Source organism: Thunnus thynnus, chromosome 18 (assembly GCF_963924715.1).
Source record: "Thunnus thynnus chromosome 18, fThuThy2.1, whole genome shotgun sequence".
In the NCBI taxonomy this organism is placed as follows: domain Eukaryota; kingdom Metazoa; phylum Chordata; class Actinopteri; order Scombriformes; family Scombridae; genus Thunnus; species Thunnus thynnus.
In genome coordinates this window covers 11,078,853-11,106,136 of record NC_089534.1, presented here as the reverse complement: position 1 = coordinate 11,106,136, position 27,284 = coordinate 11,078,853, and the positions used below count along the sequence as shown (strand labels likewise).

The window sequence follows — 27,284 nt, the reverse complement described above, 5'->3', positions numbered from 1 at the left end:
TCTGCTTGGTAGAATAAAGATAATTGCCTAACAAATGGCACTTTATGGAGAGGTCAGTTTACCAGCCAACTCTGTTGTCCAGCCAGTGTGTTTACTTGCCAGTAAACAAACATTGGAGGACTTGTTTTAGGTTAATATTTTTTGAATCTTTAATTGCTTCCAATGCAGTCGCATGAGGCCCTTCATAAAAAATCATTTGCCTCTTGAGAAAAGATATTTGGGGCATTATTTGCACTCAGCATCCTTCCATTACTCATCCTCTATCCAGTAGTTTCTCTTTGTTCTCAGCAGTTTCTTGAAGCATTTTCTGTCAAGGCCCATTTTATAGTGTTTGGTATGTGCATATCTTATGCGTCCTGCAGTCCCGTTATACAGGCTGAAGTTTGTATTGATTCACAGCAGCTTGTGGCTCTGTACAACAGAATTATATAAATGCATAAATGCTGCTGAGATTAATACATTCATGATGCATTATACACCGATGGCTCAGTGAATGATAAATATGTTTTCTCGATCAAGTTTTGAACTCTTCAGAATCTGAAGTTCTTTATGAACTGACTATCTGGGTCGAGAATTTTATCAGCGTGTTCGCTTGTTGGATTCATGGAGTGAAGTGTGAAAAACTGTGTGCTCATGTGTTCTGATGTACCGCACTCGGTGTACAGATAAATACAAATGCACTTTGACATTTTGTGTAGCTGTGTGCATTCCTGTAGGTCTGAGTTTTTTTGTATGCCTGCGTGTGTGCATCTGCGGTCGTGATTGTTTGTGTGCACGTGTGCCGTTCAGCCATCTGCTGCATTGGACAGGATGGGCTCCGCACAGCAGGGCGCATGGTCGTTGGGATTGCAGGGTAAACATGGGGACTAGCACGTGGCCGTGAAGATAAAATAAAGACTGAGGAGGGAGAGTTTGAGGTTGTCGGGGAGCGAGGCTGGCACACAGAGGACAAGAAAGCGAAGGGACGTGGGAGAACAGGAGGAGAGGTCGGGATGTGGTCGGAGAGAGAGAAGGAGGGAGAGAAGGAGCCAGGGGGATCAGAAATGAAATTTGAAGGGCAGACATTTGATTGAGTTTATTCCTAGAGCATGTGTCTTCTTGTGTAAGCAGAAAGTGTGTGCGTGTGCGTGTGCGTGCGTGTGTGTGTGCGTGTGTGTGTGTGTGTGTACTTTAAATGTGCGCAAGCAGATGGGGCACCACCTGAGCTCGGTTGATAAGTCTGTCAAGCGGAAAAAGAAAGGAAAACTGCCATCCGTGAAGCACTTCTTGCTGAGCATAGTCAATCTGTGAATATGTGGGTGCATTATAGTGGGGGTGTTTGTGTTCATACTGTGTGTGTGTGTGTGTGTGTGTGTGTGTGTGTGTGTGTGTGTGTGTGTGAGGGCCGCATGTCTGAGTGCCTCATACATTCAGTCTTTTTACGACTGATAAATTTGAATGGATTGAAATGATTTTTTTTTTTTTTTTTCAATCTAGAAATTTAATTTACTCTTTTGAGCCAGTGAAAGGATATTTATTTATTAATATCCTTTCACATCTAGGCTTCAATCTGTGAATCAGATGCTTGATGTTATACTCGCAGTGCAAGTGTTCCTTTATTATTTATTAATAGAGCCAGACCAATACTGGATTTCAGTATTGAAAGAGTCCAATAATGATATATTAAAGTTTTAAAAAATGTGACAGTAATACATCTGCCAATGTTCATTTTTTAAAACATAAACGCATAACATAGACAAACATTTTTCATTAGAATCTCTTCAATTAAAGAGCTACTTTCATTTTTCACTGTCGAAAAAAGAAACTTGTCTGTTCTCTCTGATTCAAACCTGTTTTTGGTATTTCTGTACTGCAGTTTCTTGTCACTTATCAACCCACGTATACAACAATAGCAAAACAAATGTGATGAGCTGAAATCAATAATATCTGCCATGCTGAAATAGCTATTAGTCAGCTTCTAATTGTTATACAAGTTTAAATTTTAACCTGCATTAATTGCTTTTTAGAGCAGTAAGCTGTCAACACAATGCTGACATATTATCACCTTAAAAAGTTATAGAAAAAGTATTAACAAACACATTAACTTACTTACACATTCAGAGCAACATTAGCATTTATTTGGAGTTGCATTTCTGTCCACCTAACCAGCATAAGTCCACATATTCACTCTTTTTTTCAGCTTCCAGTTTTGACTCTCCACCAACTCTCTAAGAAAAAATATTTGGCATTTTAGCTGCTAAATGCTCCGCTATGTTCACCAGCTGGTTGCCAGCTTTGTCTTTTTGCTGTTTGGCACTAAAGGTAGTGTACAGAGCTTTTTCCACTGAAAACAGCTGCCTGCTGCTGCTGAAAACAACCCTATGAGAGCGATGAGAATGAGAGTTTAAAACCGTAAAGTTGCGGGACATAAAAACCAAAGAAATGAGTTAAAAAGATGCTGAAATGCTCCGTACAGCTGACGGGAACTGCAAAGTCTAGTGACAATTCACTATGGTTTTACACATTATACACAGTCATTTGATGCATTGTTAATGTAAAAATTATTGGCTAGACCAGCTTTAAATATTATATTATGACCAAATGTGAACTGGTGCGAAACAAAAAAATATATGTATAGCAATGCTGGACAACATTTGGACAAAGCTCTTCTCTCTCAGAATTAACCCAAGGCAAGAGTAATAAAAGTCTGAATAGACACCATGGCGTAAAGGTTATTTTTAAGCTGCCTCTCTAACTGAAAATGAGACAGCCTTCTGTCTCGCGCTGCACCGATTTTGCATTTTGGAGTGTTTATTGAGTGGATGCTCTACCCATTACTTTTATTAGATGCTAATTAAGTGGCCAAAAAAGATGCTCAGCATAGAAATTGTCTGTCTTTGATCTTCAAACAGGAATACAATTTTAGACATAAAGAGTTGCTTGGTATGCATGGGTTTTGTTTAAATGTGTGCATGCGGTTGGCATTCTTGTATCTTTTTTTTTTTTTTTTTTTTTTTTAACAAAATCTGCGCACTCATTTAAATGGTACTTATTTTTACCTTCCATCTCATTTTACTTGTTTCCTGCTGCAACAGTGAACTTTTCAGGAAGGCAGGGGGGATGCAGCTGATGTCTTCTCTTAACAGCCTCCTATCTTCCTCATTTGGCCCAAAAAAAAAGAGTCTCGGGTTAAAAGTGAAAACTATGAGAATCTCATAATGAATTCACGGCGTTTCACGTACTGTATGTGTATCCGTTAGCTGCTACAGTAATTGGTTAATTAGAGTGTGGATGTGCATCTGATTAGCTATCATTAGTGTTTCCAGGGGATAATGGGGATTAAACAGCCGCTGGTGCTGCGAGTTTACTCACAAACCTTTTTTTTGTCTCAAGACATAAGATACGCTCTGATTTCGGTGGCGTTATATATCTATATGTGTACTCGTGTGCTATTAAGGAGCAGGGAAAAAGTTTTCTTTGGGATACATGCTCTGTGTGTGTGTGTGTGTGTGTGTGTACGCGTCCCAGACAAACTCATACATTATGTTCCCAATTCCTTCTCTCCACATGTGTCGCTGTGCTCGGCTCAGAGGAGGGTGGAGAGCGCCAGGGCAAACTGTTAAGTCAACCCAGCCAAGTGGAATAGCACTCAGACAAATGAGCTGTAATGACTAGGAGACGCAGGGGTCCAGCTCGGCTCACATTGTTTCTCTGTCTCGCTCGCATACACACGCGCGCGTGCATGCACACACACACACACACGTGCACACGCATTGTTAAACCTTTAAATACATACACTGTAGGAGGGAATCCTTAACAGTAGCTCCACTCTTTCTCAGCCTGTCTTTCTCTGCGTCCACTTCATCATCTGTAATCAAGTGTTCATGTATCTAAAGGCGGAAAATTTAACAACTACAGTAAGACACTCTCAGCATCAGCAGCAGGGGCTACTGAGATAGGAGTTTTCAGCCTTGTCTCTCTGTACAAGCATTTTATCTATGTGATCATTCCTCATGCATGAATTGGTGTTTGCAGTTATAGATTACTCAGTTAAAAGCTCCCTAGAAGTTTTTTTTTTTTTCAAAACTGAGATCAGAACCCTTTGTTGCAGCAGGATTGAAGTCGCTCCCTAAATTTCTCTGGAAATGTTGATGTCAAACGTTATCAACCGTGTAGAATTCTTGCAGCGGAGGGCAAGCCAAATAAAACACAGTGTGCTTGGTTGTGTGTTGGTCTAAAAAAAAAAAAAAAACTGGATTTCATTAGATCAGCCTGCACAATAGCTTGGCTTTGCATCCACAGTTTAGAGACAATAAAACCAGGCCTCTTTTGTGAGGTCCCGAAGCCTGTAGGCGTGACATTCATCTGCTCATTCACACCTCTGTCAGCCAGCGGCTCCTTGGAGAGTGGCCTTGAGTGCCACCGCCGCAAAGAAAAGGAGAACAAGATTCACACCTTGTAAGGAGAGCATAAAAGATCATCAGATGACTTTCCGCTGAAGCCTGCCACCTACTGCTTCTGGCTCAGGCGCGATTAACACTCTCTCGCTGATCGCCTCGTCGTCCCCTCAACTGTTCCTCGTCAAAACGGTGACAGTGGCTCTTTTTCATGCAATAATTGAATTTATTTGTCATCTTTCTCTCTGGCTGCGCAGCCTCGACGCTAACCATTAAGCAAGGCGATCGCAACAGGGAAGCTGTCAGCAGTTTGGAAAGACACTTTTCAGCTTTGTGTGTTTTTTGTTTTTTTTTAATGTCAGGATTTCGTTGATTATTGTCCTGCTCTGTGTAATTATTCAGCCTGGTTTGTCTTTTGGAGCCATTGCAGCGTGAGATTACTCTGTTTCACCTCTCAAACTGGAAAAGCAGGATGCAGGAGAATGTGCCAGAAATGTCTTAATCGCTCTATGTGAAGAGTGCCCTTCAGCGGATCCTCTTCCGATTTTATTTCTGGAGTCTGAAATGGTATTTGAGGGGGGGGGGGGAGCGAGCAAGTGCGAGAGAGAGAAAGTTGGATGCAGCTATTCACTGGAGAATTGGAGTATGAGTTTTTGATATTCCTGCGGCTTATCAGTGAGATCTCAAGCAAACACATCTATCTCGGCACATAAATGTAACATGGAGGCAGTAAATCCAGATTAGATAACCTTTGGTCTGAATGTCTGCAGGGGCTGCAGCCAAGATTAAGGTTCCGTCTGCTTGACCTTTTGACTAGTGACTACTGTCAGCCTGAGCTACCATGGAGGGAGGAAAGGGCGGGAGAGGGAGGGAAGCGGGAGGGAGGGGGGGGGGGGTTGCAGGTGAACGATTGCTTCGGCTGTTGCCAGAAAACTTGACTCATTCTGTTTCTAAAGCTGCAGTACGTGCCCAAACCCAAAGCGAGCAGCATTTACAAGAAAACGGATCAGCCTCACCATCGCTCACACTGCATCTGGCACTTTGACCCGCTATACCTGCTGCAAGGCTCGAAGGCTGCTTCAGCTTCATCCAATATTCAACAGACAAAGTGAAACTGGTTAGAGCTTTGTCATTGCATGTGCTGATTGTGCAGATCTGTGTGTGTGTGTGTGTGTGTGTGTGTGGTCTGTCATAGGCTACTTTGGGGAAAAATCTCAGACTTAGGACCAGTTAACTGGGGACTGCTTGTCAAATTGGGGACAAAAGCTATGTCCCCAATTGGGAAAAAGCTGTTTTTTGGGTCAGTGGTTAAGGTTAGTCTCCAGGAAATGAATGAAAGTTTATGTAATTTCCCCAAAAGTGACCATGATCTGATATGTGTGTGTGTGTGTGTGTGTCTTATCTGAGTTTATAAAATTAGAATGTGTGACATTCAAATGCCACTCAAATACCACAGACTTTAAAGGTGCAGTTCACTGAAATTACAAGAAATCAAATTTTTTTTCCCTCTAGTGGTATCCTGCCATTTTTTTTTTTTTTTTTTGGAAAAAGTTTTGAGACATCACCATCTTTGAGATATCATCTTTGAGATTTCTGCCACCAAACATTACATTTAAAAATTCAACAGCAAGCTCTCTTTCTAGACACAATGTCCTAGTTACTCTGAGAAATCCACAGAACAAACCGCCGCAGGGCCATTTCTTCGGTAGAAAGTAGTTCCACCAAAAACTGTTCACAGTGAGATGTATGGATTATCCTGCGTATTGGGTACACTGGTTATTTTAGTTTTTTTGATGTAATTTTTCAGCGCTGCTCCACAAATAAAATTTCATTCACCATTGTACTGGAGTCGAGGTGGAAATCTCAAAACTTGGGCAGATAAAACTGAAACTGTATCACCATCGCCAGATATCACTACGTGTAATTTTAGAGAAAAAAACGACTTATTGATTTGCAGCCTTTAATAGCGCAAGCAGATCAATGTTTTTACACTACTGTGCCTTGATCAATTTCACAAAGTAGTTTGTTAAACAGGATTTCAGAAACAAAACAGCACAGATATATCTTAGTTACAAAAACCAAGTACAAAAAATACAAGTACTGCATCCGTTGAGTATAATCATTTATGAGAGGGTGAGATTTTGTCTGTTCCTCAAAACTTTAACAACACTGCAAAGCCATGGTTAGCTCGTGCCGTAGCCTTATCCATGTTTTATGTGTATTTTGTAGTTTTGTGTTCAGATATCAATCTTTAGTTTGTCCACTATAAACCAGACCACAGTTAACATTTCAGCGTGTCGAGAATATGAGTGCTGCTGCAGTTTAGGAAGGATTTTGTGTGTGGTGTTTTTTGGGGTTTTTTTTTACCAGTATGTGGATGTATGAAGTATTTGGCATCTGACAGGTGGTATTCTAGTGTCAGAATGAACAAGTCTGTGTTTAAGAGTGATCGAAGGAGGCTCTGAGCTGATATTAGAGGTGGATCGCTTTTGAGAACATTCCAGTGCTTGAGGATAATATATTAGACCCCGCTTGCCAGAAGAGTATATTCAGTAGATGTAATCCGTGTTGAAGTAGGAAGAGCTTTTGTTTTCTTAACTAAAAAGGATTCCCCATTTGTATGCAGGCTGTCTGATAAGCCGAAGAGACGTAGGCTGTAGGGTAACCCCTTTGCTGAAAACACTCTCTTTCATTTGAAAGGCTTTTCACCATTAGAGGTGACTCAGTGATATACTGAACTGACCCTTTAAATGGGGTTTGAGGACACTTGAGGCCAGAAAAAAAATGTTTGTATTCAGTTTTTTTGCTCAACAGATAAACACACATCCAAGAATGCACACATACACACTTAAAATCATGCGCACAAATAGTATACACATTGTACATCCCTGGACCCTGAAATTATTTGGGAGCCTTTGGCCCCCTGATCCTCACCATAGCAAATTAGCACCCTGAGAGAGAAGTCATAGGATTAGGGAGGAAAAGAAGTAAAAGAGAGAGAATAGAGAGAGGCGACTGAGATAAGAGGAAATGGTTATGGACCAGCAGTGAGATATAAATGGCTCTGAGCCTTGAGAGACAGACTGCCAGTGTCACTGTGGCTGTGATACCCTGTGAGTAAAAGTCTGTGCGCTTCCAGTTTTCCCCAGTCGTATACTACATGAATATATTTACGCATATATATATTTATACGTGTCACCTTTACTGAAACGTTGACATGTTTTGCTTTGTTTTCGTCAGACTAGGTGGAGTTTTTTTCATTGTCATTCAGTGTATTCCTGTGACTTATATCTTTAATGTCTGGCTGAAAACCAAGCCAATTTCCTTCATGATATTAATAAACTTAAAGTTGAAGAAAAAACAGAGCTCAAGTTGAATCCTTTACAGATTTCTATTTAAATCTGTACTAGTCATAAAGGAGGAGATGTACAGTAAATAAAGAGAAGCAGAGAAGTTGGAGGAGGACTTTTAATCTCTCAGACAGTTTGAGATTGTGAAAAATGCGCTGCAACTTAATATTTAGATACCAGTAACAGTTTGTACACCCAGTCTACTTTACAGTGGAGGTGTTCTGCACATGAATGAACAAATCCTTAACTACGAATCTCAAGTTGAACTGAAGCTTCCTTGTCAGAAACTTTTTAAACTGGAGCTCCCCTCACTGGTGACTGAAAGCTTAACCATAATAAGATTACCGCTTAAAAGCTTACTGAAAGACTGTGAAAGCTACAGATACAATCACGAAACAATCATGTTTGAACAGAACATCAAACTACAGATTTTTTTTTTTATTTTTTTAATTGAATTGAACAAAACGATTTGAAACAGCAAAGTGATTTGTAATTTCACCCTCTACGGTACAGGCGTAAACTCATCTACACGCCTTCTAAAGGAAATTGCAGCTTCGTTTTTATCTTTTGTTGATTTGTATGTATTTATGTTGGGTTGATTCTCTTAGCAGCAGTAGGCTGTAGATGTTAAAACTTCTCCCTTTTTTTTTAGCACTTTAGGAACTCCTCATCCATATTGGTTTAAAAGTTGAGGTTTCATAAAGTTCTTCATCGTGGAAACAGCAGTGATGAAAATCCTGCAATATTACCAGATACAAAATGGACCTTGAGGTGAGATTTTTTTTGTCAAGGTCACGAATTAACTTTGGAGCTGGCATTTGTTGGGTTGCTGCTGTAATACGAACCACTTGCAGGCAAAGAAATCTGATATTGGGAGGACAATTCTTGGCTGACGTGCACCCTCAACTTAAATCTCAACGTGTAAATGTATGTGTCCTGGCAACTCCACCTAACCCAACCCGGCAATTTCCCTTTGACTTCTTCTGCAGAATATGCAAGTATGGCTGGTTAAATAAAGGTCACAAAAGGCTAAAACATTGGGGTAAAAGGTGCATGAGGTAAAAGGAACAGGAAGTAGTGAAGGAAGATGAAATGGAGAGAATATCGGTAAAAGAGCAGACTGCTGCGGTTCCAGAGAGAATGAGCTGAAGAGAGAGAGAGAGTTGGAGTGAAGTCACCTGAGGGTTGAGAAAGAGAGAGAGAGAAAAAGAAGAGAGGTATTAGCCGCGGGGTAAAAAAAAAAAGAAGAGGAATAAGGAAAGCAGGGTCACAGCATGGGGCAGAGAGCAAGCAGACACATAACAAGGTGAGATAAGACTCAGTGTGGCAGGAGGGAAGAAGAAACGACAGAATCTGTCCATTCTGTCTTCATCTTTCCATCAACCTCTCTTATTCTGGAGTGACTGTATGTGTGTGTGTATGTGTGTGTGTGTTTGTGTGTTTGTGTATATGTCCTCAGTGAGAATCCAGCTTGTTCCAGCATGAGGTAAAGCATGGGCGGTGTGCTCCTGTCACAGATAGGTTTCATTTAGTTGAAGTCGAGTTGGGTGGAAGCAATGCGCAGAAATTGTCAGGAGGTGTTTTTTTTTTTTGGTGCGTGTGTGTGTGTGTGTAAATGTGTGTGCGCATGTCACGCTCCGTGGGTGGGCATCAACTTCAATTTGAGATTCAGCTCTTACACAAGCCTGTCTGTCCCTCAGATCACATACGTTTTGGGGCTTTATTTTGCCACACAATTCATAGCTGGCTATAACTGAAACCACTTGTGAGAATATTAATAGTTACTAAGTAAAAGTGAAACTTTATTTATATAGCACCTTTTTTAACACAGGTTACAAAGTACTTTACATCAAAATCAATATAGTGGGCTGTTTAGATTTTGCCATTTCAGTCAAGCTTAGTGCTCACTGCCGCAGTGTTTCACCCTATTTCAATATACAAATACGCTACTTCTAAGTACAAATAAAGCTTAACTGTTGTAGCCTAAAGTCACAAACAAGGCACTTCCTGTAGAGTTGCATAGTACCCAAAAGTACAAGGCTGTACTGGTATGCGCTTTTAGAATTTATGTATCTGTTTATATATGTTTCTTTTAAACAGGGTGTTGCTCAAAGCGTGTGCTCAGTTGACTTTTTCCTGAATATAGACAGGTTAAATATATACCACAAATAAAACAAAAGGTCAGTAACAATCAGGAGGAGGCATTTTCTCCCCAAACTGCCATGGGTATAAACTCCACCAGGAAAAAGAAAAATAAGAGCTGTCAAGTCTTGGTTATCCCTTCATCCCCGACCGCCCATCTCCATCCTTTGATCCTCCATCCCTTCATCCCTCTGCCCAACTGGCATCAAACCTCTGACTGACAGCCGTCCCTGTGAGGCTTCGTTGTCTGAGAAAACTCGCACATATGCACAAACACACACATACACTCACCCACGCAGTCATCTGATCCGATGCCGTGACTCCCCGTCAGCGGTGCCGCTCTCCTGTTTTGTTGCGTTCTGACAGGCCGGTGTTGGGTTGTGTTAGCTTGTGAGTGTGTTCAGGGCTTCAGGGGTCAGAGCTGCGCAGCAGCCTCAACGCCCAGATGTGGACTCTCCCTGACGTGTCTGGCCAAGCGGAAAGCGCAGAGAACAACCCTGCACATGGGCACTAGGTGATAATAAAGACCTGCATGTGCAAAGAAGTACAATTCGGCACAGTGAGGCAGCATGTGAGATTGCTTTAGTTGCTCTAATTAGACACTGTGGGGCTTCAAGTTGGCTTGTTAGATGACTAAATTCTATGTAAAATAACAACACAAGAAATGTCTCTTTTTCTGTTTTGTCTTGTCGTCTGTATTTTAGGATTAGAGTGGAAAAATCCAATAAACAGGAAGAATCAGGAAATTTAATGTTTTGTACATCTTCCACCATGTTTTAAGATGGAATTGAATTTGATATCTTATTCTGAAAAATATGAACCTATATAGATATTAAAACAACTTTTAAACAGTCTAATATTGATTGATGTGCAGACCAAAGAAAGAAAATCCCAAATTGGCTCAGACATAGACACAGAAAACTTCGCCAAGTTAATTGAGGCAGTCAATATAAACAAACTGAAACAGCAAATAGGATGAAAGACAGGAGATGAAAAATGTAATCCTATGAAAGCAGGGAAAACTGTCAAACTTTTTAGAATCCAATAAAGTTGAAAAAAGAGATAAAGAGAAATAGAGTACAAACACGTACAGCAATAGCGGCACACTAATCACATGGAAGAACAATAGCAGAACAAAGTCAATATAATTAATGTGTGTGTGTGTAGGTATGGTTGGAGGCTCATGAGAGGGAAGACAAAAGAGCCTGTTCTCACTTTTTTTTCATTTTCAAAGAACAGCCGCTGTAGCTGCGACTGTCCTACAAAACCACACTCCCATTTATTAGCTGAATATCCAAGGTCTGTTGGAGGTCTTGAGGGCCGTTTGAGGCTTCGAGTCCGGGGCGTGATGCCATGGAGCTGTGAAAACGGGCCCGTGATGGGAACGAGTGCAACTTAAATCTTTTTTAGCAGCCCTCCAAGTTCACACATCTTTCACACGCTGCCAGGAAGGGCAGCGACGTGTACGACTCCTACGCCTTCTGCATTTTGTCACGATTGTCCTTTTTTTAGCTCGTGTATCAGACCTTCATCTTCGCGGTGACACTGTCACAATTTCTCCTTGAGCCATCACTTTATTTTCCATCCTACACAGAGGAACACATCCTTAAAACCTTACAGAGGAAAAGAGCCAGCCAGCATTAAGCTGTCCACTAAGTCTAAGCTGTATGTGCACGATATGTCTGAGGCAGTGCTTACTGCTCTGTCTGTTTGCTCAGCCCCAGCAAAGCCCATTGTAGTTTTTGTATCTTTCTCCTCTTTTACCCCTTTTCCTCTTCCTAGAGAAAAGCTCTCTGTTTTACCAGCTTTGAAAGAAAAAAAAAAAAAAAGAAGCTCTTGAAAAAAAAAAAATAAGGGTATAGTTTTTTAACTGAAAGGAGCTGAAGGAAAACACAGCCGCCTATGGATGTGCCTGTCAGGAGAGTGTCTGTGTGGAAAATTATCGATCCAAGCAGATAAACCAGTGGTTAGCCTTGGTTTGGAGTGTATGAAGATTAGCCCTCCCTCCCTCCCATCCCTCTCTTTCTTTCTCTCATTCCCTTTTTGTTTTTTTTTTTCTCCTGCTCTCTTTCTCCTCACACTGTCTCTATCTCTCCCTATTGCCCTCCTCTCCCTCCCTGGCTCGCCTCCCTCTGCCCGCCTGCCTGCTGCTTTCAAACACACAGCTCATTTCTGTCTGGCGGCTCGTCGTCTTGCCTGCTCACTGGAGCCTGCTGCTGAAGACTGAGAGGACCTGAGACAGTCATGTGGCAGCCTGCCAACCTGTTTGTGTGTTTTGGATCACTGGTGTCTTTATCCACCAGCTCTGTGTGTGTGCATGCGTGTCTGAGGGCAGAGATCGGGTGAGAAGTAATAGGGATGAGCACTGAGCGTGTTTTTTGAGTATCTTCTTTAATCACACAAGGCTCTCAGAGCATGTGTGTGTGTACATGAGACAAGACACATCTCCACATACAAATGCACACACATTGATTCTCCCCTATTGATTTTGTGATTCTCTTATGCCTTGCCCAAACAGTGTAAGTTTCATTGTGAGTGCGTGGACGAGTGAATGCAAGTTTAGCGCTTATATTATGTGTAGCAAGGGGGAATACAAGAGATAGCCGGCAACCAAACGAATGACAGCCCCATCAGTCTTGGTAATTGAGTTATAGTTTCTTATTTAACTCAGTACTTTCCTGAGACCAAGAGGAAACTTTTCTATTTTGCATTTTGTTTAGCATTTCCCGACAAGCTTATTGACTCAGAGACGGCCAAGGCCTGGTGAATTCAAAACAACACATAATCTACGGCTGGTTGTGTGTTAGCTGGTTCTCTCGCAGCCTATCAAGGTTGTTGTCTAAAAATGAAAAGGCGCAAAGGTTTTTTTTTTTTAAATAGTGCCATTAATAAATGTAAAAAAAATGTTCACCTTGCACTGAAAGCCATATACTGTAAATACTTTAACATTGGGCAACATGCCACAAAACATTATGCTGCTATTTACAGCAGCACTGGGCACTCTCAAAGAGCCTTTGATTCAATCTTGGCCCTTATTTAGTGGTGGAAACCTTCCCTGATGGCCTGCTTTCTCCCGTCTCTTTCCATCCTTTGTCCACCCTCATCATCCTCTCCTTCCACCCTCCTCCTGTTCCTTTGTCCTCTAGGTGTAGCAGAGGTGATAGTTCTGGTGGGAGGGCGTCAGGCTATCGGAATGAACCAGCGTTCCCTGACAGCGGTCACCTGTTTTAACCCCCAGAACAGTAAGTGGTACCCGCTGGCCAGCCTGCCCTTCTATGACCGCGAGTTCTTCAATGTCATCTCGGCGGGAGACAACATCTACCTGTCAGGTGAGCTAAATCACCCACTCCAGCGGCACAATTGAAGCTTTCCTTTTGCAGTTATTTAGAGGCAAAGAGCAAGAGGACAGTAGATGCCGTCAGTTTATCACACTACAGTTGTGAAAGGTGATGATCTGGCTTTTGTAAAGGCAATAGTTGAACTACAATTCAAATTAAAGGTATACTATGCAGGATTTGTCAAAGTTAGCCCCTCCTTCCCGACTCAACGACACAGAGTGAGAGAGAGCGAGAGCAGCAGTGGTTGAGCAAGCTAGCGATTGAATGAAGAGAGGGAGCGGCGGTAGCAAGAACAAAGCAGTGAATCAGATAAATAAAATGTTATTTTCTGATTGAATCACGGTGGTTACGTACTGAAGTACAAATAAACACACCCACACCTCTGCACAACCCTGTGGGAAGATGCCGCATTGCCGGATTAGGTCTTTATACATCCATGACACAGACAGAGAGCAGAGGAGAGAGATGGAGACAGTGAAGTAACCTTGTTGCTATGTTTTTATAGAGTCCCGACCTAACACCTTGATAGTTATTGGCTGGGAGCTACACACCCACTGCCCAAACGTTGATACCCAGAAACGTCTTGAACACAGCAAAATAGTTAGAAAATAAGAAAATGCAGGCAGAGGGCAGGGTCTTTGTAGATATATACACCACCACACACTTCTAGTGGGTCATAAGTGATGATTTAGAGGGAGAGAGATTCCATGTTTTTTAGGAAAATCCTACATAGTATGCCTTTAAGTGCATCTTCATCCCATTGGTTCAAATGAATACTGTAAATATGCTCACCGACCCCAATTTAAGTGATTGAGGACCAACATTTTTTATATGTTAACATAAGTCTGATTATGCTGTACCTAACTTTTTTTAAATAAATGTAGATACCACATGATTTATTTTCTATAATATTCAGCACTTGGACAGGTAGTGTAGAACGTAGTTAGATGCAGTCAAGAGTGCAACAGTCCACTTTGGAAAACTCAGTAGAATAACAGAAACTACATGACTCACATTTCAATAATCAAGCAACACGTACAGAAATCAAGAGAAATGCCTGCAAAAAGTTGCATCTTTACTGGCAGAATATGCCAGCCAGAAGTCCTGTTTATATGGTTGTAGAAATTTTTGCCAGGGGGCTTCCTCTTGATGCTGGTGTTGTGTCGAAATCTGTGTCCCTCTAATCTTCCTCCTGTACCAAGCCTAGGCTCTAACGCCAAACAGTTATCCCTTTGACGCCTAACCATAACTTAACCTGAGACCTAACCTCAGCCACAGAAGGCAGTGTTAAATGCATAAAGAAACACTCTTCAGTGGGGAAACAGACTGAGACACAAGACTCTCGGGCTAACATCTCTAACAACACTGCCAGGACTGAGTAAGATAAGACAAGCTACTGTAGCAAGTCACTGGTGGCCTCATCCGGCTCTTTTAAATCTCTCTCTGGATGCCTGCCTCCACTTCATCATTTTCACTAGTGTCTGGGACCTTGCTGGATGATAAAACAATACATTTGAGCAATGTGAACCGCCAAGGTGATTCCAGTGCATAGAAGGTTGCTGTGGCAATTGGGGACGCTATTGGACTAGATCAACTGGAGGATGGGAGAAACAGCAGCCAAAAATAGTATAAGTAAGACATGATTTTGAATGTGAAGTGGGGTCATTTCTTTGTGGGGCTATTGTAATTCTTGGTGGACTATAGCCCCATCTAGCCCCACCATAGTGCCACCTATGCAGATGGTCCATCTCTTGATTTCATCATGTCAACAAAACTAATTCGGATCAAAACCCAGGTTAGGATGGTTACGGAAATACAAACTTTTTGTGCTGTAAACTTTTTTTGAGTCATTTTGTCATACTGAATAAAATCAGGAGCATTTTAATGATCTCTCAGGCATAATGTAGTGTCATAATACTGCCACTAGCATATAAAAAAGCAAAACAACTAACAAAAAAAGGATAAAAAAAATACATTATAGTTTTAGATCAAGTAAAATCAGATCTGATTCTGATAAAGGCCACAACACTTGACATTCACGATTTGAGGACATTTTCTTTCTGTGAGCACTATGATTTGGCAAAGTGAAGCTCCCCAGGTTGTCACCCACTTATGGAGCCTTTGTGAAACAGTTAAAGAGTTTCAAAAAGGTGGCTAGCCTTGAAGCTTACTCATCTGATGCTTTGAAAGCTTTGCTTTGCCCAATACTGTTGACAACTTTAAAGCCTTTCTTTTCAAAAGAGTTCTTTTTGTATATAATGTCTTTCCTATTTACCTTCTGTGGAGGTTTTTATTTAACTTGACTTTTTTTCCTCAGTCTGGCTGTACAGTCACTGCAGTGTTCTGCAAGTTATTTTGTTCTATAGTGGCACACTGTGCACTCTGTGTCTCCCTCTATGAGACACCTTTAAGTTGCTCCTCCAGAGGTAGACTGAATTTCTCCCTCCACGGTCCATTTGTGCGAGAATCTTGCACGGTACTCAGACCTTGACATTGCACCGTGGAATTGCAACAGGATTTGTCCTGCGTGTACCTTTCCGCTCCCTCTTTTCATATAAATGTAAATTTGTGTTTGGGCATTGGAACAGGTCTGCATGTGTCCGCTGGGAGTCAGACAGCCAGTGGGGAAATCAGAGGTGCTCTAGCTAGCCAATCAACAGGCTCTGGTCTGTAACCTTCCTCACACTCTGAACAGGGTCACCGAGTCACGGCTGGTGTTACATGTCAAACTACACAGCTAACAGGGCTGCTTTGAAGCGAGCTGAAACAAGTACAGTTTTGTAGCTTGGCTGGTTGACTAGTCAACACAGCAGCAACAACTTTTAGTCAGTTCTCTGCCACAAGAAAGAAGAAAAAAATCAATATTTTAATCAGTATCCCACAATTTGATGCCATATTTTTGGATGTACACATTACCTTCCAGCTGTATACCAGATGGTAGTCATAATCACTCCTACCAGCCTACATTAAAAACCCTTCTTATATATATTTCAGGTGGTACAGAGTCTGGTGTGATGGTGGCTGATGTGTGGTGTTACATGTCCCTGCTGGACAACTGGAATCTGGTGTCCCGGATGACCGTAGCCCGCTGCAGACACAACAGCCTGGTATATGACGGCAAACTGTACACCATCGGAGGACTGGGCGTATCGGGGAACCTGGACCACGTGGAGAGGTAAGAATCACGCAGTCTCAACAGCAGGCTGTCCACAAAACAACAAACACCTCCAGCGGCTCTCAGCTGGTGAATGCACAGTCCTGTGCGGCCTTTACCCCAATTTGACAGCCATGTCCAAGCATGCGCGGATGATTCTGCAAAAGTAGGTGGATGCTGAGAAATCCAGTTTGAGAAAATAAATATTCACACTGCGCAGCGAAATGTGGCAGATGGTGTAGCATGCAGTAGTGCGGTGAGCATATTGCAAAAGTGGTTGGACAGGTTTGTTAGCATTTTCTGTGAGAGCAAAAGGTGCAGAGGAATGAATCTGAGCCGGAGCATATTAAATGGTCACAGCTGTGAGTGTTGTTGTGGAACGACAGAGTGCCTTTTACTTGTTTGTGAGTGGTCCATGAGTGAGAGGATTTGCTTTCACAGAGCAGAGTGGTATACTGTGTCTGATTCCATCCACTTCAGCATCGACACATCACCAACACTTCATTTGAAGGTCGTCCACTGTGGCCTATTCAGCTGGGTCTTTTCTTCTCTTTTTTTCTGTATTTTTTTGAAACTCTTCAGCATAAACCAGACATAGACAGTATCCTCATGGAGTATACGGTAATGAATTCCTAGTGGCATAAAACATGAATAGGGATTTTCCAGATTTAATAACTTCATTGATATTGCTTGACTTTTGCAACAATGCCCCCCCCATTTTTTTCTTTTTCCCTCTAACCTGGGCTGAGGAGTGAGTTTCAACAGAGAGGGGGCTACCTCCCCTGCACAGCAGAGCGAGATTAACCAAAGCAATCAAAAGAACATTACTGAGTATATTAGAGCAGGCCGCTGCTGCTCATTACCTAGCAGCTCAATTGATCTCCAAAGCTGTTCGCAATGCACAACAGTCCTCCAAATGAAACAGCCTAATTTGATATTTCCCCCTAATGCTGCCATACAGTGTCGTTATGACAGGGGGTGGATGGAATATTTGCCCCGTAATGGAAACGCATTTGATTCCTCTGTCTCTGAGCTGCTTAATTTGAGAGCTGCCAGTGCATCTAGGGCATTCACGGCTCCAAAGAAATCAGTGTTTTGCGGTGTGATGTGTTTGTATGTGGTTCTCTGTCTGTGCCCTTGTGTGTGTTTTTGTGCAATCATGAAGCTTCTCTGAGGCCCTGCGCAACTGGACTCAATTATCAGCACTGTAAAACTTTAACCTACTTTGCCTCTCTCCAAGAACTGCCAGAGGCCTCCTCTGCTTGTTATTACTGCCCTAGTGCTGCCCTCTCACAAGGTGCACTGGCTAGGGAGAAATAACTTACAGAATGAACAAAATAGTTGAACTTGTAATTGTTAGGAAGAAAATACATGGTGCCCAGGCTGAAACCATTTGCAACACAGGGTCAAGGTTGTGGTCACCGGCCTTATCATGTAAAAGCTAACATGTCTCTCAAGCTGTTTGGGCAAATTGTTGGAGCAGTCAATGGGCTTGTTTCCAAGCAACCCAGGCTTTCATTTTTTTCTTTTTCAGAAACCACTATGTGGAGCGAGAGTCAAAAATGAGTGAGAACGTCCAGAAACTAACTATTCTGGGAATAGAATGTTTAAATACAAAGTTTGCGCTTTGAAGAAGTTAGAAGTAGACAGATAAGGGAATTTATGTCTGGCTTTTGTAATAAATTGGTATGTCTGATATGACATATCAAAAATGCCATTTTTTTATGTAAGGTTTGTTATTGAGTGAATTGTTCATTGGCTCAGACTTCCATTTAAAGTGTTTTATTTAGGTAGCCTACCTTATTTCTGATAATTGTGAATGTCAACTGGTTAGTATTGCCAGTGTGAGCTGCATACACCTTTGTGGAGACCACAACATCTGTCTGTATTTAACATGAAGAAGGCAACAAAGGTAAAGCTTGAACATATTTTTTCTTTCATGCAGATAAAGTCTGTTCTGTATCTGCAGTATTATAGTACCCTAAAGCCCAATAACATTTCCACTGTTGCATTAGGAAATTAATTTAATAGGCAAAATTTTGCAGCTCAGAATCACACAATACTTAAATATCTACTGTATATCTCTAAGGAGAAAGTACATATTTTCTACATTTCTAATGTGGTGGTTTATACATAATTTACAACAAAAAGTTTTGTGGATATTTTATAACTCTGTCCATATAATATGAACAGAGTTGTCTCTCACAAACGTACTGTAAATACCCAAACCATAATGTTCAAGTCACTGCACACATTTACACTTATAAGCGATATTCCCACCATTTTAAGAAAACCAATTTTTAAAAAGTTTAAGCTACAAGAGCTTTTCAACAACCCCTACATCACTTCTAAAGAGTAATTTATCTCAGTTGGAATGTAAAGCTGTGAAGGAATTAAAACATCATAATTTGTCGTTTTTGTCAGGGACTACAAAAACTACATCAGTGAGTCTCACTGTCAGCAGATTAACCGAAGAAAGACCTCACAGCCATGCTCATAGGGTGATTGATGCAGAGATTGTTTACACGCAGCAAGTGTTTTTCATTGTCTATGCGTCTGCATTTCTGTGCGCACTTGTGTGTTTCACTGCTCATTGTTCCCTGAGTATATGTAAAGGTGTATGCCTCCGTGCACACGCTTGTGTTTATTTGTGTGCCTGTATGTGTGTCTACATATATCAGCCTCCCCCAGCCAAGATCTCTCACCTTCCAGCTCTGGTTCAGAGCACCCTGACTCCTAATTTGCAGTCCTTACTGCCTCCCTCGCTCCCCATCTCTCCATCCATCTCACTGAGGGTTTCACGCTCCTAACCGTGAAATTCACCCACATTCACAATTATGTCTTCAATCAGAGCCATCTCAAAGCTAGTAGGATGCAGCCTTTCTTTGGGAACGGCAGGAGGTCCAAAGCAACACTCAGAGGACTGAGCAGGCTTATTCCCATCTCTGCTCTCTACACTAATGACTGACAGATTTTTAAGGATGGGAGCAGTCGAGTTCGGGAGGCTTTTAACTTGCAATCAGGTACCTTGGGCCTGCATGCTCCTCAGCATGTTGATCCTTTAGCAAACCAATATGATTGCAGATATTGAATAATTCATGGGTGTCTAATGATGTGTCAATCACGGATGGTTTTGTTTTATTTATTGCGCACTATGCACAGGTTTGTGCGTCCTCCAAGCTCTATTGCAAGTTAATATTGCATGAAGACTGTTAGCAACATGACACTGAGTATAGCAACTAGCTTTTCTCATCAGGAATGTTGTGCTGTTTGGCTAACGAGTCTGGAGGAGAAAGGAGCGATCTGCAGAGATCATGTTGTGTTTTTTTTTTAACTTTTCAAACTAAAATGACCTTTCAAATTGCAGAACATGAATATGTGCCTCGTAAAATGTGTGGAGAGACCACCATTGTTCACAAGTGGTTTATCTCTAGCTTCATTAACTAGCGTATTTGTTGTTGTTGTATAAGCGTCCCTGCACATGCTGATAGTTATTCAGGTGTATTTTCATTCCTCTAATGCTTATTGTCAGAATCATATTTTTTACATCTCTGTGAAGGTTGTTGAGCTCCTTTAAAGTGGTCAGCCTTGCTCCGACTAACTGACAGCTTTTTCCTACTCTTAACACAACTCTCCTCCATCTATTTCTTGAGGATTTTACTTTTTCCATTAAGTAACGTTATACGTTTGACCAGCATAATGCACCGTTTCAAGAATATTGGCTTACTCTGGTGCAGGAGGTGACCTTGCTCTTTGCAAGGTCATCCAGGCGAGGTTGTCATCCAAGCATTGAATGGCTCTCAGGAAATTTCATCAACTCTACAATGACCAAGAACATACAGTGAGATGGAGATTCCAGTGGGAGGATTCATCATGCCTCACGCTGCACACAGTTGAATTCTTCTGTGGGCTACTCCGTGAACTGACAAGTCCTTACTGTAAGTACTTCATATCCATGGGTGGTACACACGCTGGGTTGCCAGTCACCCAGAGAAAGGTCCCCTTCTGTGGGACACCAGGGGTGGGAGAGACCCCGCGTCGCACTCATAGAAGGAAGAGGCTTCAGCAGCACTTTGAGTTGTGGTGAGGCAGGGCTTGCCTCCCTGCTTGCCTGTTGACCGTGCTCTGACGGGGATCTACTTCTTTGTCTGTAGGCAAAAAGCAGCTGTCAAGCAGCCAAAAAGAGGAGATAGGTCCATTCAAACTCCCTTGGCTCATTCATCCTGCCGTCCACTTCTAGATTCTCATTTCCCGAATGCAGATGCATATTAAACACACAGGCGACATGTATACGGACACACAGGCAGCTCTCTCATATACAACACACTGACTCGGAGGTGGAAGTCCTCCTTTGTCCGTTTCAGCTCTCTGCCCAACAGCACTCTCTTTTGGAGACAGTGGGAAAATAATCAGCAAGGCGATGATGCTAATAACAACGGAGCGTCCCGCAGCTGCCCCAGGTGTTCAGGACCCTGCAGCGAAAGAGTCCAGAAAGAGGGAAAGAGAGAGAAGGGGAGTGAGCCAAGAAGAGTTTAGCGGCGCAGAGCCAAGGGGTGAAGATGAGAGGAGAGTGTAGATGCAGCAGCCCCCAGGTGGGCCTATGAGCTCTTACACAATCAGTCATACTGGAACCGATGGGCTCATGTGAAGACACCCTCACTCTTCTCTCCCAGCCCCCTCCAGCCTCTCCACAGCAATAATGAACTGATGAGCTGTTGTGCATGTCTTTTTATGTGTGTTACTGTGTAGATCTGTTTCCACGTACTAGGTCAGACAGTGCCTGGAGCTAGTTTTGGAGGGGTGAGGGGGTGGGGGGGGGGAGACGGTGATGGGGACAGCCAGCCCCTGTAGCCCCACAGCATGACACTGTGGTCTGGGACAACGGGCTCCCAGATACCCCCTGCCGAGGCGGTTACCCCCCGCTGAGCTAATCCCCTGCTCCTCAGGATTAACCAACTTCACAGCGCTGGCCCCTACTGTGCTGTCAAGGCACCGGTCCACCCTCCAACCCTACCCCAGCAACCGCCCCCTTCCACCCACCATCCTCCCCTGCACTCACACACACCCTCATTACCCCTCGATGGTACCCTTCTCCCCTCTGAAATGTCAGTTTTGATTTTTAGTTCTCACGTCTCTCTCTCTCTGTCTGTCTGTCCTGCTCACCCTCTTCCTTTACACGTTACAGCTCATTTACTACCAATCATGTATACTTAACATCATAGCTGATCATTTTCCAAATCATTCTGCTTTATAACCAGACATCCATTGGTTTCCATTTATTTCAGCATCTATTATAAAACTCTTATAACTTGTTTGAGGTGTGTAATTCATCCCAATGAACATTGGGGTGCATTCATTTTTGTCAATGTTACATTATTGTGAAGAGGTGATGTGAAGAGATGATTGGGAAATTGAATCCATATTATTACTACTGATTATTATTATTATTGGGCAAAAATGTTGATAGATAAAAAGAATATTTGGACTTTTTAGATGATAAGATTGAAACAACTCTCAGGTCTGTACCATCGACTGTATAAAAGGTCTGTACGCTAAATATGAGCAAGAGTCAGTTAGCTTAGCTTAGCATAAAGACTAGAGGCAGGGGGGAAACAGATAGCCTGGCCCTTTAAACAAACAGTAATGTAATAACGACAGTTTGTGGTTTTACAGATTTATGTGCTGAAGCTATTTCATGGCTAGGTGCAGTGACTGGTCTTTATGCTAAGCTAAGCTAACTGCCTGCTGGCTTTAACTCCCAACAGTATACCATACAGATATGAGAGTTGTATCGGTCTAACTTTCAGCAAGAAAGCGAATAAGCATCTTCCCCATATGTCAAAGTATTCCCATGAACAATTCCCTCCCATTTATGAAGCAGAAATGCCAAAAAATATGCAAGAACAGATTGCTTTTCTTTATTTTAGATGATTTAAATTGAATATGTTTGGGTTTTAGACTGCTGGATGTACAAAAAAAAAGCAATATGAAGATGTCGGCTGCGGGTTGTGAGACACTGATGTACATTTTCCACTGTTTTCTCACATTATATAAATCAAACAATCAGTTAATCAAAAAATGACAAGAAAATTATCAGTAGTTGCAGCCATAATTAACATACTTGGTATGAAAAAAATTACGCAGATTTGATGTTCACTTTGATGGATTACACAATTTAGAGACTCAAACCTAATTGATTTTCATGCCACACAGAACAGAAGTGAATGGCTGCCTGGAACAACAGGAAAAATACAATAAAAATCTAAAATGGCATAGCATGCATTTGAAAGTGGTCAGGAAAAATGGAAAGTATTTATAATTTGACATTCCTGCATGATCCTTTAAGCCACTCTGGTCTGTTTGATTGAGTAGGATGATTATAACAGCAGCAACCCATTTTAGTTGTTCCTTCTAAAACTTTTTCTATAGTTCACCATGATTTCAACCATTAATTTTGAGTGTTGTAACATGCCCTCGCAATTTTTGTATACTTATAGTCCTTTATGTATGTGTGCTTTTTATTTGTCTGTTGACAGAAAGAAACCTTTTGTCATTTTTTTTTGTACTGTATACACATGCATAGTCTTTTCTCAGCTCCATAGCAGACCTGCTGTGTTGATTTTAGGCTCCAGGTCTGAAAGAGATCGGGCCCACATCAGGCAGATCATCATATCTCTCTTTCCTCCTCGCCTCCCTCTATTCTCCCCACAGTTTCCTCTTTTAACCACACTCTCGAAACTCTCTCCCGCACCTCTCGTCCCCTCGCTCCCTCCGTCTCTTCACAGCGCTGATTAGGCAGGCAGGAGATGATGGGTGTATTTGGAGCCTGCAAGGCCAGGTGATGTCATATCTGTCTAACATGCTTGAGTAAAGACAGCGTCTCCTCTTCATTGTCTTCTAATGGGGCGCTGAGGTCTCAGAGACATCGAGGTAGATGGTGCAAAGAGTGCACGTGTGCTTGTGCGTGTATGTGTGTGCATGACAGTTACAGAGAAAACACTTGCAAGCAGCAGCAGGTGTGCCTGAGGATGGTATTAGGAAAAAGGCAGAGAGAGGCTGCAGGTAATGAGTAGTATGAACTGTATGTGCTTCCGCCTCGTTGATAAACGATGGTCTGGCACTTCGGACAATTTCCAGCCTTTACCAACAGGCAAGTCATTTTTCTCTTGCCTTCTTCCTGCTTCTGTGCCTTTTTCTTCTTTATGTTTCTCTCTTCCACCCTCCATCTTTCTATGCCAAAAGACACACAGGTGCACACACATAAAAACTTCTTCTCTCTTGTATCCGGCTACCACCCAGTCACCCAGTCAGTCATCCAGTTAGTCGGTGTGTTGCTGGCTAATTATCAGTGGTTAGAATGTGACAGATGCCCCTGAGATGGTTGGCAGGCAGTTCGTCGTCCCCCACAGGAGGAAGCGACAACTGACCTTTAGAAAGCATAGCTCTGGCAAACCATCGCAATATCTAGCCACCGCACCTCGCTGGCACCCGGGGAGGGATCGACACTGGAGGTGGGAGGGTTAGTTGTTATATATAGATTTGTTGCGTGTGTTGGTGTGTGCGTGCGTGCGTGTGTGTGTGTGTGTAAGCCCAAGGTGAAGGTGCTCACATCAACACAAGATAAGTGCAGACACAGTGCTATTTTCAACTGTGTACAGGTCTTACTAGTGAGAAAGAGAGAGAGAGAGAGAGAGACAGAGAGAGAGAGAGAGAGAGACTGTGTTGCATCAGTAAGCATGTGTCTACATGTAAAATACTCTATATACAGTATTCAATGTATACTAATATATGGAAGATACCCCTACAGTCAATGAGCGGATTACTCAAGCCAGACTGATAGCATATAGCAATATTTAGGTTGTTTAATAGAGGCCACGATCACTGTTTTAAATGCCAAAAATAGGAAGAATTTATCAATGTGTCAGATTAAGAATGGGTGCTATTAAGGGGAACTAATAAGACCTTGCCTTGCTGCGAATCCCATCCATTTCTTTCTAATATATATTTTCTTATCTCCGTCAAGTGAACAATTTTCCCCTTCTTTCCCTCAAACCGCAACGCAAGCATACATACATACTTACTGTAGGTAGGTACATACCAGGTATTCCTCATGTTGTGGGGACTTAAATCTGTTTACACAATCACATGTGAGGACTTGCCTCTCTTTTGGGGACAAAAAGCAAGTCCCCATAAAATTTTAGGGTGAAGGTAAGGTTAGGGTTAGGTCAAGGTTAGGTAAGGGTTAGGGTGAGGCTGACATATACGTCAATATTGATATACCTGCAATAACTATTTCTAATCATATTTTCTTACAGTGCAAACATTTATGAAGTAAAGGTGCAAGAAACTCAGTGAACTTTGCATATTTTTTGGCTTTCTTTTATTGTGACTGTTTACATGCTAATCAGTGATAATTTACTTTTTTTTTTTTTTTTTTTTTTTTGTGGTAAACAAGAGCAACCTGACATTGTTTGTAGCTTCCTAAAACCATAGAGAAACACATCAAAGCAATTAAACCTCAAGCTTTGGCTGCAGCCACTTTCCCGCCAGCAATTTGGGTGTCAATTTTATTTGAACCCCCCCCCTCCCACCGCCACTACCCATCACCCCACGCCCCCACTGTGCTGCCCTACATGGCTGCTATCAACACAGGGGCTTACTTTGGTAATGAAGTGGGGTCTCACTCTTCCATCTCCCGTCTAGTTTTGAAGAGCGCGGAGCAGTAATTGGTGTACGACCTACACCACCGGCAGCACTCATGTCCCCTGTCCTACGTGACATTCCCATCCAATTAAATCTGCGTCTCCACACACGCACGTGTGCGCGCACACACACACACACATAGAGACACTAAAAGAGCACACAGTCACTATTATCACAGCTCCCTAAATTATCTTCCCGATAGTGTTTCAAGGTGCCTTTTTAAGTCTGTATGAGTGTTGTACATTATATTTGCAGTTTATCTACATTCAGAGTGTTTGTGTATGTATACAGACATGGACATATTGTGTACTCACACATTGAGGAGGCAGACTTCTGTTCTGAATGAGTTCATTCACAGGGATTATGGGTAAATCTGTGTGGCCAGTGGATGGATCGCTCCCTGTCTCACAAGGATTAGCTGAAGGTGACACTGAGGTGACAGGTCTGTGTCCATCTGTGTTTGTATGTGCTGCCATAGTCTGGTGCGTGTGTGTGTGTGTGTGTGCATTTGTGTATTGTGTACACGTGTGTCTGTGTTATTAGCCTGAAATGTGTTGTAATCCATCAGAGTTAATGAGTTGTGTGTGTGTGTGTGTGTGTTGCTCTTCTACAGTGGTGGCAGTGGAGTGTGTTTTGTGTGTGTGTGTGTCTTTTGGCTGACCTTGACTTCAGTCTGTCAGATGAACACACTCCGAGACCCTCCATATGGAGAGCAGGACTCCATCAGATCCCCAGATGTCATCATAAACAATCTGTCAGATGTGCGTACCATTAGCAAATAGCAAGCACAACTCCTTGGGCCTCTCCATCAAATGAAACAAGTTGGGAAAAAAATTAACTGTCCACACTACAGCCATTACCTTTAACATGGGTTCAGATGTAGACATTGATTTGTTTTAAAGGTCACAAGCCAAAAAATGTCCAGAGACCAAGAGCCTGTTGCACCAGCCCCTGTAATTCAAATGAAGCCTAGTTATAATGTAAGTTTACTAATTAGAGATTCATGCATTATTTAATTAAGCCAAGTTGCACCACAGGAACTAGTTCTTTCATAGAGATCAGTTAATATGTACACTGTTGCTGTTGCACAGCTGAGTGAAGAGACTAATGCTAATATATGACATGTTTGGTTTGTAAAAAAGGAATATGGTCAATGACACAACCAGGTGCTGTTTATTATGATGTAAACTATTAAGATTTTAAATTACATTTCACAAAAATAGCACACTTTTAATTACAAAAGACTTAAATGACCAAATAACGTCAGCTAGGTTAGCATAACCAGATATTAGCCACTCATTCTAAAAGGCATGAATATTATTAACTCTGAAACATAAGCTACATTATCCATGCATGGATATTTACTAGCTTGACATTTCGTATGTTATAATGGTGTTTCGTGGCAATTTTGCAATTCCACTCTGACAAAGAGGAACGAGACAAAGATCTCTTACAATACTGTCACACTTTAATACGCGTGCACAGGGCCTCAGTGTCTGTGTTTAGACAAAGAGCGAAGAGGCAGAGTGAAACACATGATGTATAGCCAGCTGGTACGAAAGCTACAAAGCATTACGTTACTCTCAGAAGTAATTAAAAACTACAGCTCATCAATTGTCTGTAACTTATGTTTCTTTTTCCCGGGGAGCTTCTTTCAGCTGCTGAGAGGCCTTTGAGCAGCAGACTGGACACCTTCTCACACATTCTTCTCTGCACCTTTAGCCTTGGCTTTTCTGAATCATTTATTCTTTATTCACACTCTCAGTGACTAAGACGTCTTTCACATCAAAAGCTCTCTAAGTCAAAGAGCACATGTTTAAGATCCAGAATAATCAAACAGTGAGAATTAAACATGATTACATAGTGAAAATATACTGTATAAGCAGACATGTGTAATAAAAGATATTCGAACTGGATTATATGTGTTGTATGTGTAATTTCCCTCACAGGTGCAACTCGATTTAGTAAATCACTAGTTTGAAAATTGTAGCTACTAAGAACTTAGGAGGGACTTTGCTCACAAACATAGTAATGGCTCTGAAAATAGCAGGTATAACCCAGTCCAAGAAACAAAGCATGGGAATGCATTTTTCTTGCTGTTTAGTTTTGAGGCTGATGCCAACAGGAGCCTAGGAGAGTGCACCACCAGTCATTCGTGTCATGTGTTAAAACGAAGAGCAGCTGCTGTTATGCTTTCCTCACAGTTCCCCAGATAAAGCTG

The 27,284-nt window shown here is 42.0% G+C and overlaps 1 protein-coding gene across 3 annotated transcripts in view; it reads left to right on the top strand.

The window, feature by feature from the left end:
• The window catches only part of LOC137169497 (kelch-like protein 29), a 219,093-nt gene that overhangs the window by 169,244 nt on the left and 22,565 nt on the right, over window positions 1-27,284 (top strand). For all 3 annotated transcript variants that reach the window (XM_067572720.1, XM_067572723.1, XM_067572721.1), the window contains 2 exons: window positions 13,015-13,197; window positions 16,201-16,381. In XM_067572720.1, the coding sequence (XP_067428821.1) occupies window positions 13,015-13,197; window positions 16,201-16,381 (364 nt within the window). The remainder of the gene's footprint in view (window positions 1-13,014; window positions 13,198-16,200; window positions 16,382-27,284) is intronic.